Source organism: Artemia sp. Qi Xiang Cuo, chromosome 19 (assembly GCF_049724085.1).
Source record: "Artemia sp. Qi Xiang Cuo chromosome 19, ASM4972408v1, whole genome shotgun sequence".
NCBI classification, from domain to species: domain Eukaryota; kingdom Metazoa; phylum Arthropoda; class Branchiopoda; order Anostraca; family Artemiidae; genus Artemia; species Artemia sp. Qi Xiang Cuo.
This window is the reverse complement of record NC_142812.1, coordinates 46,891,471-46,906,126: the sequence shown is the minus strand read 5'-3', so window position 1 is coordinate 46,906,126 and position 14,656 is coordinate 46,891,471. Positions and strand designations below refer to the sequence as shown.

Here is a 14,656-nt window from a genome sequence, read left to right as displayed (position 1 = left end):
TTTATTTTCATTACCGAAAATTGGAAAAAAATAAATCCTTGTTCTCGCTCCCTCTACGTATTCGTGGATGGCAATCCCTCAGCCAGACTTGTGTGTAGCTATGGAGGTCGAGCTAGGCAGGTCAAGCTAGCTAAAGACGCTCTAGAGTGATATGAAACCAATTACAGTTCAATACTTATAGGACGATTAGCCTTACTCGGCCTAATCAGTCTTCAGAACTGAATTTCACAGCAATTGTCAATGAAGTCCAATGTTAGATATTTTAATTTTTCATACAAAAAGTCAACTTAAAAAAATAAACTTTATTGCAGTCTCTCCATTGATTGAAAAACTCTTCATTTGCTGAAAAAGATAATAAAGGTGAATTATTAATATCTAATAAAGAAGAGAGAACAACGACAGCCTGTTCATTACTTTTAAATTGAAAGTAGAGAATTGAGATAGAGGAAGTAGAGAATTTAGTAGAGAAAGTAGAGAATATGAATAAAAAACTTGCTAATCACTAAAATAAAAGCTACAGTTAATCCAGCGGGAATCATAGCATGTTTGATTATAGGTTTAAAGCGAGATATTCACACAATTGCTACATGACAACATAAGACAGATTTCGTATTAAAAAAAAAGACATTTAATAGCAAGTAAAAAGTTATTAACATTCAATTATTCTAATTGAAAAATTAGCATTAAATGAAAAAATGTCATAAGTAATCGTTCTAAATTGAGATTACCACTGTTAGTTTTTTATGGCTTAAAATTTTTCTTTAGTGCGTTTGGCCATTCCAAGATCACTTATTCGACAACCCCGATTTCTTATCCTTCTAACCTTCGAAAATGCAGGATTAATGAGAGTAAGTGACATCACATATAAACAAAAATTCAATCGTTTCTAAAGTTAAAAAGATATGTGAAATTATATACAGAGAACAAAAAGAGACATCAATTGTGAAATGTGACACATCTTAAAGCGTTTTTAAATAAGCTATGTTTTCAGTGCAGTACATGTGATTAATGTTGTAATTCGCCTAATTGCCTATAATGTTTCAGTTGAAAAGTTGCCGGATAAGGATTTATTGTAATCGTTTAGGGATTACAGCCCTAAGAGATTACATTGTCCCTTTTTTATTTGGTTGTATGAAAAATGGACATCCATGGTTGCATGGATATCACACTACCTTTCATGCTCGATCTCATACATTCTTTTTTCTGTTAATTTCAATCAAGCATGGGCCAATAATTTTTAAGGAGGATCCAAAGCTTTAATATTAATTATAGAGATCATCATCTCTGACGATAAATTAAAATACATGAAATATCGTTAAAAATATTGAACCTGTTATCCGAAATTTGTTGCAACAACTGTGATTTGGCCCTTCGTTTTTATCCTTTTAGTAAAGTAATTGCATTTGTCTGGCAACATTTATGGATAAAGTTCTTATTAACTGAGATAGTCATTTGTATTTTACTGGGGAAAAGATTGTAGATTGTAGAGCAGAGTTTTTTTTTTAATATAAAACTCAAAATGAAATTCTTTTTAAGCTTCCACCAAAGATTGTTTTCTCTTCGAATACTTTTAGTGGAATGCTACATACAATTTTCGATTTAACCTTTGTATTTTCTGCTAGTTTCTTCTAGTTTGTGCTTATTTTAAGTTTAATCCCGCTCTTCACTTTTATTAAAACATCTTACTTTCTTGTTAAATTTATTCGTAAGGGGAATATTCGGACAACAAATGTCTTAATGTGAAAAAGATTGCCAGCAACAGATATCAATTGACAGAAAATATGGATCATAGGAGATTCTGGCATAAAAAAAAAAAAAAAAAAAACAGACAAAAAGTTTAACTGTTTGAAAACTAGCCTTGGTTCCTCTTCTTTAAAAATCTGTTTAGGAATCTTCCTAATTTTAAATTCCTCGCCAATTTATTTTCTTAAAGAACTTTGACAAGATTTTCTCTGCTTTCTCTGTCACTGAATTTTTTTTTCATGTGAAGGCTCTTAACATCCATGATTTTACAGTGAAACAACCGTTCGGGGCTTGTAATGTAGATTCCTTAGTATTAAAAGAACGAGTGACTGATCGATTGCTACTTAAGAAAGAAAAAACTGGGTAAAAATCTTAGGTAAAAAAACTGGCAAAAACTCAACTTGGGTAAAAAAAATGGAATTAGTAATTTTATTTAAGGATCTTTGAAAGATCGATATAAAGGGGTAAGCAGCCAAGACAACAGCATAGTAGGAATCAAAATAGGAGAACATCCGCAAAAACTTCTTGTATATATGGTAGATATACATCACTATAATCAATAAAAAATATACTATAATCGTTACAAGATATATTTACATGTAATCTTCAATATATACTTTAACCAAAAAATTCTATATACTATAATAAAATATACTATACTATAATATACAAAGATACTATAATCGTATATAGAAATAAACTATAATAAAAACAAACTACTATAATCATTAAAAAACATATTTACATGTAAACTTCATCGCATCCACCATCTTTACGAGCAAAGCAGCCTAAATAGGTGAAAAAGTAAATGTTTTCCTTGGCTAACATTACCTCTTCGTCCTCACTTATTCCTATTTTAAGTGACATACCCAGTGTTGAAATTGATTATTGCAGTTGATTTTTGTAATTTTTGTCCGTCAAAAGCCAATTGCAATTACGAATTTTGTTCAAAAGTACGTATTGAAATCCTTGTGATTAATTGTTTACCTTTGCTAGGCATGCCAAATAAAAGAAATACTGTGAAGCCAGAAAAATTCGATACGGTGAAAAATGGAAGGACAGATACGCCCTTTCATCGTTGCTTGGAAAGGACCTCTTTTAATTTAGTGTTTGTTTTTTTAGGTTTGGTTTGTTTTTATTGTTGCCCTTAAGAAATGAAGTAATTTAATGGGATGTACACATAACAGTACGTACTAATCGAGTGGTTAACATGCTAAACTTGAAATCCTTTGTCCATGAGGACAGCGGCTCGAGTCCTGGTGGCGCTGGTTATTTGGTTTGGAACTGGGGTTAGTGGGGTGACTCTTTAAGCTCAGCCAGAGTCGACCCAGTTCTAAATGGGTACCTAAAGAAGTCTGGAGAAAGTAAACAGGAAGAGTTTTCGAAAGCACTGGATGACTGCTCCCCATTGCACCTCCTGGCTGAAGGGCTATGAAACTGAGATCAGTGCCGGCAGTAGGGACAGTAAAGTCCAATGCCGCATTCTTAACGTTAACTTTTACATATTGGAACATATATAAACCTATCTTTTTTTTGCCCTTTAAAACCCCCTTAGGAGACTTTCTATCGGTATATTTTTTACTTTTGATTTACTTTCCTCCAGTAAGAGTGGTTGAGCGGAGGTCTCGACCGAAATATCTGCACATTTATTTTTCCTTTTTTCACTTGCTAGAAGTATCCTCGTTTTTTATTCTTCATAAATATTTTTCGGTTTTTTAACTTTCAAACCTATCTTTACACCCCAGACTATCTAAACATCCATAGAAATAACCATATTTCTTATGACTGTAAGTGCATGATGTAAGTGTAGCGTATACTTACCAGTTTGGTACGTTATCAATACTATCACAGGACAGAGAATACTCGTTAAATGCTTCATACTCTCCACAGGTTAATAACCTTGGATAACCGTTAACACATGTAATCAGCCTTTTACAATCACCTGGAACAGCATACCTTGGGTAGGGTAAAAAAGTTTGAACCAACGATCCTTTTGGTAAACTGTCGGGGTCTGGGCAAGTAAACCCAACAACTCCTGAAAAAGAAGGATAACTTTTTAAGAATTTAGTAGCTAGAAAGGAAGGTATAGTTTGAGTTTCTGAGGTAGCTATGCTAGGTGGAAGATAAAAAAACCACTGGATGCGCCTTTTTATGCTTTTTCAAAATCTAATAATGATTACTGGCCCAAACTCCGTTTTGAGTCCTTAAAGAGACCCTTAAAGTGACACCTTGCTCTTTTTTTGCTTGTAGAAATAGGTTAAAAACTTTCCACTTGATTATAAATTCAATGGTAAGTAAATGTTTCATAGTCAAACACGCCACATCAACGGACTTATCCCTATCAAACCTGATAAATTTAACAATTACTCGATTTTATAATTTCCACAATCTATTGAACGTTTTTCTAAGTATTCGGAAAAGTTAAATTTTGTGATAGAACTGAAATAGCGATCAGAAGAGCTGCTGATAAAAATAAAACATATAATAAAATGGTGGAATTATAAGATTTAAAGATTATTAACTTTATCGGATTTTATTGTAATAAATTACTGCCTGTTGAATATATGACTGTGGAATGCCATCTCAGCCTTGGGTTTAGATTAAAATGGTAGGTTTTTTGTCTTGGTTCTACTGCTTAAAAAAAATTACAGAGCCACTTAGTTGTGACTATAAGGGTCCCTTTAAGGGCTCAAAATAAAATACGCGATGCTAGTCATTAGTAAATTTGAAAGAGCATAAAAAGGTGCATCAAGTGATATTACAGAGGGATATTAAAACCTGAAACACTCTTAAACGTTCACATAATAAGTCGAAGTTAAGACGAAAAGAAGTTAATTTAATTTAAAAATACTGAAAAATACTTATAATTTAAACTGAAACTTCAGAAAAATTCTGAAAGTTTATCAATAAGACCACTCCTTGATTTAGATGCTCTTATTTCCACCTTTCTAAAGAAGCTGTGAACTACTAAGGGAACCTGATAAAAAAATATTCAAATTTTGTTTCCAATAGTAAAGATAGCACCTAGCGTCATTCAGCACAAACATAACATTAATTATAAAAAATCAGAAAATATTAGTTATACCTATATAAGTTATTTTAAAATAAATGTAAAGAAAGAACATATAGAAGAAATCAAGTATCATGAAATGGATGTTCAACTGATCAAAAGGCATGACATGCATGCTACTACCGCTATTTACACTTCTGCAACTACTGCTACTAATACAACACTAGCACTGCAGCTACTTCTCCTGCTCCCACCTCAAGTACTGTAATGCTAGTAATATCAAGGCTAAGTCTATACAGGTAAAATTTGAAAGAATATTAATGGCAAATTCGAACAAACAAAAGACATTATGTACATTTAGATTGTCAAAAGAGCGCATCTTAAGAATTGATTTGTGTATTAAGTTGGAACATCGGGTGTCGAAGGAGATATGAAAAAAAAGAAAAAAAGGTGATATGTGAATACTGCTACTAATACTAATACGACTACCGATTCTAAAAAGCTAAGGCTGTTAAGGTGAAGCTTTCAAGGAATATTTAGGCAGATGATGAACAAAATCAAAAAAAAATTATGATCATGTAAACTGTCAATAGGATGACAAAGCAATATCACAATAACGGCGTGCATTATTAAGTTAGACCTTTCAGGGTAAGTTGTGGTAGATTTTGAACTAGCCAGAAGACACTATGTATGTACTTTTAATACTACTCCTATGGTTACTGTAACTAATGACACTAAGGGAAATAGGTTTAAACTCTTAGGGAACGTTTAGGGGAGTTTCAATTAAACAAAAAAAGTATATCCATGTCGGTATTAAAAGCACATATAAAGAATATCATAGGTAGCGCTGCTCTATTATAACTAATAATATCATTGATATTTTAAAAGAGCTTATTTGATTGGAAATTAAAAGCTCCAGTGCCCTTTTTAGGAGTAAAAAGTGATTGGAGGCAATTATCTTTCCAATTCTATTTCTAAGAAAAAGACTACGTCAATACAAAACGAACAGAAATTAATGAAAAAAACTTTTTCCACAAAATAAGTTTTTCAAGGAAAAGTAAAGAACTCTATTAAACCAAAAATGAGCAAAAATATAACCAAATATTGTACAAACTATAACAACTACCACGAATCAGCATCAATAAATAATAAAACCCAAAACGAATATAAACTGCAATAAATAACCGAGTCAGACTCAAAACGAGCAGAAATTGGCATGATTAGGGCTCACAACCCCTATGTCTTCTCAAGGCTAGAACATAATTTGTGCTTTACTGAAAAAAATTAAATGTTTTCTATTTTAGAAGTTTAATAAATTAAAATTATTAAGAGTTTAAAGAACAAATATGAGCATATGTTTATTAAACTGAAAACGCATATTCATTTTGTAGTTTTTCAGTAAAGTGCATATTATGTGGAAATAAGTGACGGAATAAAACGAGTTTTATATCTTTCTGTATTACAATAAGTTAGAGCTCTATAGAGAGTCTTGGTAGGCGACTTCTTTTTGAGAATGGCTAAGCCAGTATTATAAAAAGATGAAAAAAAAAACAGTAGCTTCGATTTACAACGCAATAAACAAGGCCGTATCCATTTAGGGGGTGTTAACCCCCCCCAAAAAAAAAGTTTGTCCGGCTCGTCAATACGTAAAAAAAATGAATGTAAACCAATTTTTGATGTACTTTTTAAAGCTTTTTTCTGTAAATCTCCGCCCAAAAAAATCATGAATACGGCCCTGACAACAACATAACTTAATTTAATAAGGTAAGGACGAGTGTCGATCAAATTTCATTGATTAATTGTTTTAGCAAAAAAACTTCTTTCTTAAGGCCCCGGTTTCCACGCCCATTGTTTTTTCATGAGCCAAATTACAGACCACTTCCGCTTGATAAAATTAGTCTTACCTAAAAAGAAGAAAAGTAACAGCGCCAAAATTATATCCTCGTGCTGTCTGAACGTGGAAATAGCTAAAGGCTTTAATTTTAACAAGTCTAGGTCACATTTGAGTTTTCAACAGGACATATATTATTTTTCTATTGGAAAAAAAAAACTCCTATATTACTCTTCTCTGTTCAGTCAATATCAAAAACGAGTTACGTCACTGCCACATTATAGTCGCATACTTTGACAAAATGAATCGACATTATGTCGATAATATCGATATAATAGATCGATACAATCATGATCAGTCGATAAAATCAAAATCACCCACGATTACAGTCTCAATTATGCATCCTGCTCGTGATTTCTTGAATTGAACAATGTTCAACTTTTAAGCAAAAAATTTGAAATTGACCAGTCAGAGTTAATATCCAACGCATAACTTTCAAAATTAAAATAGATAGAAGTTCAGAACATGTTCTCACAACATGAACCTCTGATCAACAACGTTAATACGTTCTATTGACTGTACGACGCTTCTTGAATGCAAAATGGTTTGTAAACTTGAATACATATTTAGCGGATTGGCCCATACTTGAAGGCACCAACCCACTCATTGTACAGTCTTTGGGAGAGTCCCTTATGAAATAATGCACTAACGAAGCTATCGTTCAAACAGTTCCATTCCAGGGGTGTCAACTGTAGAGGGGGTAATCCTCCCAGACTTTTTTTCCATCTTTGGATTTAGAAAAATTTATTTTCTGGTATTTTAAGTGAAAACACGTTTCATTTTTTTTTTTATTTTAAAACAACAGAATAACCCTTTAGATTTTCGAAAACAGATTTCGTCACCTTCCTAAATTTTCGTAAATTGACGCCTTTTTCCAGTTATAAAGCACTGGTTGATTGATATACTTTCTCAAGCTGCGGTTTTTTCTGAGAACTTAAAAGCTTGTTCCGCAATTTTTTTATATATATCAAATATACAAAAAACAAGCTTTTTAAACTGAAAGTAAGGAGCGACATTAAAACTTAAAACGAATAGAAATTATCCCGTATATGAAAGGGGCTCTCCCCTCCTCAATGCCTCGCTCTTTACGCTAAAGTTTTTTAATGTTTTAAAGTAGAGTCGTGAGAAAGAGTCAAACTTTAGCGAGAAAAGAAAGGCGTTGAGGAGGGGAATGCCCCTTTCATATACGGAACAATTTCTGTTGGTTTTAAGTTTTAATGACGCTCCTTACTTTCAGTTCTAACTTTTTTTTATTCAATTTCTGAATGTTTTTCAACTAATGCAGGTTCGAATTTGGCCCACCGTACATGAAATATTAAGACAAAATTTGTATATTAATTTTGGCCCATTTATTCCGTGTATCAAGAGTTGTCCCCTCCTCAATACCTTGCACTTTACGCTAAAGCAGTTAGCACTTTTAAAAAAGCTTCCAATTCTAATTGAACGACCCCTGTGTTTCTCCCCCCCCCAATTTAAAAAATCAGTTAAAATTTTTCAAGCTCGTAACTTTTGAATGGTAACATTAAACTTGATGAATCTTATATATTTGAAATAAGCATAATAAGCTGATTCTTTTGATGTATCTATTGACATTAAAATTCCGTTTTTAGAGTTTCGGTTACTGTTGAGCCGAGTCGCTACTTACTTACAGTTTGTTACCAATAACTGTTTGACATAAGCATAAAACGACCTAATATATTTATACGTTTATAACATTAATTAAATACTGCCGTTGCTATCTTTTATACTTATATTAAAATTCCTCATTCAGGGACGCCAAGACGGGGCAGGGGGTAAATGCACTCTTTTATTTTGAAAAAATCTGGTTCTTTTATTGAAAAAAAAATCAAAATTAACTTTAGAATCTCCATAAGTTTTGAAAATACTTATTTCCGTATCTTCATAAAAAAAAAATTAAGAATAGTATATCCCCCCTCTCTCCCGAAATTTTGTGAATTAATACCTCTGTCCTCATTACGATCGTACAATATACATACATATATTTAGGCTAAATGAAATGATCTTACATATAAAATACAAAATATCAGTTTCACAAAATATAACTAAAATCTTCGTTTTTACAGAACACTTTATAAAGCTAAGAATGGATCCATTTCTGCTCCCATAAAATTATAGAAAAAAAATAATAATTTCATTCAACTTTAATTTGAGATGCTCAATTGAATGTAGTCGACAATATTTTGTGTCTCCAGGTTTTAGAGTCCTTGTTTAAGTGTCCTTGTGTCCTTGTTTAAGTATTCCACCTTAAATTTTCCTCATTTTTTTTTATCTAAAAATTACTTACTTTCCGGGTCACACCCATTTTCATCAATCAATAAGTCAGGCCAATTACAAGCATGAATTCTCTCATCGTATGCAAGGCCTTTTTCGCATTCTGCTATTTCTGCTTCTCCATAAGCACAGCGATAGTACCCCGTCTCACAGTCACTAGATATTGGAAATATACCAAATAGATAAGGACAGTATGCGGATTCTGATCTATCTGCTTTCTCTACTAAAAGAAGAAAACAAATTGTATTAAATATACACTTATTTAAATTAAACTTTGTAGTAATGTCCACCCCTGGTTGCACTCAAACGAAAGGATGTATCTTACAGTTTAATATAGTTGCAATCAAACGAAAGGATTTATCTTATTCAAGGCCGTATCCAGCGGGTGGGGTACTGGGTTTGCCCTTCCCTCTTCACAAAAAAATGTACGACCCATAAAAAGGTAACAAAATGTGTGTAAACAAATTTTTGATACGTTTTGTAAAGTATTGTAAACAAAAATGCCCTCCTTAACAAAAATACTCCCCCAAACCAAAATCCTGAGTACGGCCTTGATCTCATGTTTTCCTAGATCTTAGCTGATTAAAAACAGGGTTTGTTATAAAGACAGATAGAATAGCGTATTACAAATAGCTAAATAACAGGTGTTTATTTAGCATGTTCTTTGCTGAAGCGTAAATCAAAGCTTAATGATCTCTCCACATTTACTCAATGGGTATAGTTCAGACCTTGCATTAGGAGATTCCATCTATGCTTAAAATGACATTGAGAAATGTTGTATAATTTAGATTTAAATGAGAATCATGTACAAAATTGGTTATATACGCTTTTTATTGTTCAGGAAGATTATTTTACACCTCTCACACTAAAACGACAGTTAAATAGACTTGCTTCCCTCTTCAAAGACTTGTCACTGACTGTTTCAGACTAATACCACAGATGGGAGACACAGTGGGGTAGACTTTCTAAATTACAACTTTATCAATATTCATTTCGCAAGAGCAAAGAAACCCCCCCCCGGGGTGGATCCAAAGGGGGGGGGGGCGCCCCCCTAGCGTAGTCTAAAGTAGTGTAATTTATTTAATTAACTGAAGTTTGCGCTAATTAAACTTGCTCCTAACGCAAATTTATCGGATCAACCTATTTTGCGCCCTCCCCCCTAAAATGTTTTTTCGGATCAACATATTTTGCATCCCCTCCCCAAAAAAATCCTTGATCCGCTTCTGAACCCACCACCCCTTTAAAAAAATATTCTTTTTCTGTGTGCGCGAGTAAAATACTGTAATATCAATGTTTTTTTCACAACTGCATCTTATCTCCAAATAGTAATTCATTTCACCATATTTAATGTATTATAGAATTGAATCAGACTTGAACTCGTGGCCTGCAGATTGGAAGTCTGGTGCTCTGCCAGATGAGCCAGCCGAGCTCTTTAATTGGTTTTACACTTTTGATAAATGCAATTGAAGCTTATAGAGATTATAGGCCTAAAATGTCCATAGTTGCTTAACAACCGTTCCCAGTGAATGCCAACTTTAAGTGAATTAAATACTACAATCTACTTCGGTTACTACGACTCACGTTACGTTCTAAACTACAACTTGCGTACCTAAGTTGCTACAACTTACAACCTGGAAAAAGGCAATATATGTAATAACTAGACTTATTCAGAGGCTGAGTGGCTGCACACCACCACTGCTGTCCTACCCGAGTGGCCACCGCTGTTAAAACTTGCAGTCTTATTTCCTTCGGGGCAGGTGATCCAAGTCCTCGCCTCGCTGATTATTTGGTTTAGGACGGTGGTCAGCGATGTGACTCTTTCAGAGTCGATCCAGCTCCAAATATGTGCCTGAAGAAATTTGGGGGTAAAACACAGGAAACGTCAGAGAATCTCCCCCCCCCCCAGCCACACATAGCCCTTCCGAAAAAAGCTGGAGAATCAGAATGTCAGTAGCTTTGCTACGCCGCCTAAGTACAAACATTCTTCCCGCTAAGAAAAAACACAGGAATGTTGCTTAAATTAACATTGGCTGATGTCTCTAACAGTCTAACATTTTTCATATATTGTAATTGGAAAACTCTTGTGGAAGCCAAAAATAATCTTCAGGAAAATTTTCACAAATTCGTTTAGTTTTGAGGCACGTGGAAATTTCTATAAGCTCCGTAAAAGCGCACTTTTTCTGGAATTTACCCGAATAAATAATTATATCTTATAGTAGAGGAAGTATAAGAAAGTAGATTGTTTACGAAGCCAATCAATGGTTTGTAATGGCGAAAAGATTTATATAGCAAAATCTTATTTCAACAGTTTCCAAGGTTAAAATTTTAAAATATAGGAAAATCCAAGTTTTTGCGCTGCTAAGACATGACCATTGCAAAAGCTGAACGCTTAGGCCCTTCTTCAAACTATGTGAGTAGAAAGGCCTTAATGAATCGTGATACCCACCCCTGCTGCCATCTACAATTTAGTCTAACTCTGTCAGTACACCAAATATGGACATAGAGTCCCTAGGGAGAACACCTGTGTTATCAGTCACAATTTAGTCTAATGATGACAGTTTTCCAGAACTTTATTGCGTAATCGATTGGGAATTTGGAACACCTGTGCTGTTGACCTCAATTCCCCTTTCGTGAATCAACAATTCCTCTTAAAAACAACAAATTAATTCCCCTTTCTTGACAGATCAATCAACCAATGACATCATCTGTCAGACATTAAAACTTTGCCTAGAAACAATTCTCCAGGAATAGATCCAAGTCATTAATACTTTGCCCCGGACACAATTCTAAAACTTCGCCTAGAAACAATTCTCCAGGAATAGATCCAAGTCATTAATGTCTTTGCCCCGGAAACAATTCTACTGGTCGAACTCCAAAAGATATTAATAAAACATTGCCAAGGAAACAATTCTCCAAGAAAAATCTGAAAGAAGAATAGATTAACCCGGGAATCAGGTTTCTTAGTAATTTCAAGTGTGATAGCGTAGAGATACGAAAAACAATAGGAACACGCTGAAATTACGTTTAGGGGTTATTTGAGCGAAACCGTTTTAGACATTTTAGGGAATTATTTCGGCGAAACAGTTAGAGACATTTTAAAAGATGATTTTAAAAGATGATTTGAGGGTGAAACTCTATGGTCGTTATAATACACAAGTTGTATTTGAACAGTGTTGTGAGATCCTCTACCCCAACCCCAAAGGCCGTCCCCGGTCCCCAAAGGTCCACCGGGCTCCCAAAGGACCACCCGGCCCTCAAGGGCCCCCCAGACCCCATATAAACCTCTCCGGGCCCCCCAAGGTCGTCTCCGGGTACCCAAAGGTCCCCCGGGGTCCCCAAGGACCACCCCGCCCTCAAGGGCCCCCCAGACCCCCAAAGCCCTCCCTGGGCCCCCAAAGGCCCTCCCCCAGTCCCCAAAGGTCCACCGGGCTCCCAAAGGACTACCCGGCCCTCAAGGGCCCCCCAGACCCCCAAAGGCCCTCCCCGGGCCCCCAAAGAGTCCCCTCCCCATTTTGTTAATACTTTTTGTGCACTTCATTATATCTTTTTAGAACAAGTTCCTTTCATAATGTCCCTCCTAAACCCATTTTACAAGTTGAAGTACTTATCTTTTTCACCCAAAACTATACTTTACAGCTTTTAGGATACCTCAACACCAAGAAATACTTTCCAAAGACCATTTCAGAGCTATTCATTTTCTTAATGTCATTAAAAAACACAAATCCATCGTTTTAGTACTTTACTTTTAAACAAAAATAGATAATATACATGATAGAGTATACCTCAACACCTATAAAAAATTTACATAGACCAGTTAATAGCAAGTCAATTTATTTTAGTCCCCTCATCTAATCTATGTCCAAGTTGAAGTAATGTTAATTAAAACAACCCAAATTAAATCTAATCTCATTTTATAAAAAAAAACCATGATAAAAATAAAAATGTACATTAAATTGAACGTAACTTAATTAAATTTAATCATCAACAAAATTTCCATGATGTAGTAACTATATTTTTCACAAACAAATATACTTTGAAGCTTTTATGATACCTCAACACCGAGAAATACTTTCCAAACACCATATAAGAGTAAGTCACTTACTTAACGTCCCTCCTAAACCCATTTACAAGTTGAAGTACTTATCTTTTTCACCCAAAACTATAATTTACAGCTTTTAGGATACCTAAACACCAAGAAATAATTTTCAAAGACCATTTCAGAGCAAGTTAATTTCTTAATGTCCCTCCTAAACCCATTTTACAAGTTGAAGTACTCGTATTTTTCACCCAAAACTATACTTTACAGCTTTTGGGTTACCTGAACACCAAGAAATACTTTTCAAAGACCATTTCAGTGCAAGTTACTTTTTTATCGTACCAAATAAACCCAATTTATATGTATCTGTACTCGTCTTTTTCACCCAAAACTATGATATAAATAAATTATGAAAAAAAAAAACAAAGAAAAAATAAACATTGAAAAATAATGTGATCGAAACTCTATAAATATTACTTATAAACAAATTTTAATAGGTGTATGTCCGATCTTTTCATTAAAACATTTTATATACTTAATACAGGATACCTAAAGTACCAGAAATGATTTTCAATGTCCATGTAAGTTCGTATTACCACATAAGTGTTTCTTCCGCAACTCTATTTTAATTTGTTTAACTTATACATTTCCCCCAAAACAACAATATAATGATTATAAAAGACCTAACAGCCAAGAAACAATTTTCAAATACCTTACCAGAGCAAGTTACTGTCATAAGGTCCCTCCTAAACACATTGGCAAAGTTGAATTACATATTATTTATACTAACAACCTTAACATTCATCTTTGGGAATACCAAAATAACAACAAATAAATTTAAATTAAAAAATCTTTAAAATTTTAATTCATAGTGTCCCTTCTAAACCAAATTTCAAGCCTGAATTACTTATATTATTCAACCACAGCTTTATTCTACAGCTTTTAGGATACCTCAACACCAAGAAATACTTTTCAAAGACCATTTCAGAGCAAGTTACTTTCTTAATGTCCCTCCTAAACCCATTTTACAAGCTGAAGTACTTATCTTTTTCACCCACAGCTATACTTTACAGCTTTTAGGATACCTCAACACCAAAAAATACTTTTCAAAGACCATTTCAGAGTAAGTTACTTTCTTAATGTTCCTACTAAACACATTTTAAAACTTAAAGTACTTATTTTTTTCATCCCCAACTATACTTTGCAGATTTTGTACAACTAAAAACCAAGACATAAAGTTATAATTAAATTTCAGAGCAAGTTACTTTCTTAATGTACCACCTAAACCCATTTTACAAGTTGAAGTACTTATCTTTTTCACCCAAAACTATACTTTGAAGCTTTTAGGATACCTCAACACCAAGAAATACTTTCAAAAGACCATTTAAGAGCAAGTTACTTTCTTAATGTCACTCCTAAAGCCATTTTATAACTTGAAGTACTTATCTTTTTCAGCTAAAACTATACTTTACAGCTTTTAGCATACCTCAAAACCAAGATATACTTTTCAAAGACCATAGCAGAGCAAATTACTTTCTAAATTTCCCACCTAAACACATTTTACAAGTAGAAGTAGTTACCTTTTTCACACAAAACTACACTTCACAGATTTTAGGATACCTCAAAACCAAGAAATGCTTTTCAAATACCATTTCAGAGCAAGTTACTTTCTTAATGTCACTCC

General features: G+C 33.7%; 1 protein-coding gene across 1 annotated transcript; it reads right to left on the bottom strand.

The window, feature by feature from the left end:
- Positions 1-246: 246 nt before the first annotated feature.
- On the bottom strand, positions 247-13,060 carry LOC148940924 (protein obstructor-E-like). Its single transcript, XM_089105112.1, has 4 exons — positions 13,039-13,060; positions 8,950-9,159; positions 3,565-3,778; positions 247-342 (listed from the first exon to the last, which is right to left on the bottom strand). Exons 1-4 carry the CDS (start codon positions 13,058-13,060, stop codon positions 336-338), a joined length of 453 nt encoding a protein of 150 aa, XP_088961238.1. The 3' UTR covers positions 247-335.
- Between the last annotated feature and the right edge of the window lie 1,596 nt (positions 13,061-14,656).

Bases quoted from the DNA above. Each gene is read 5' to 3' on its own strand.
- LOC148940924 (XM_089105112.1), bottom strand. From the start codon at position 13,060: ATGGGTTTAGGAGGGACGTTAA. The intron at 9,160-13,038 runs GTAAGTGACTTA...TTCTTCTTTTAG, and splicing joins GGGTTTAGGAGGGACGTTAA to TAGAGAAAGCAGATAGATCA. The intron at 3,779-8,949 runs GTAAGTAATTTT...CTTCTTTTTCAG, and splicing joins AAATGGGTGTGACCCGGAAA to GAGTTGTTGGGTTTACTTGC.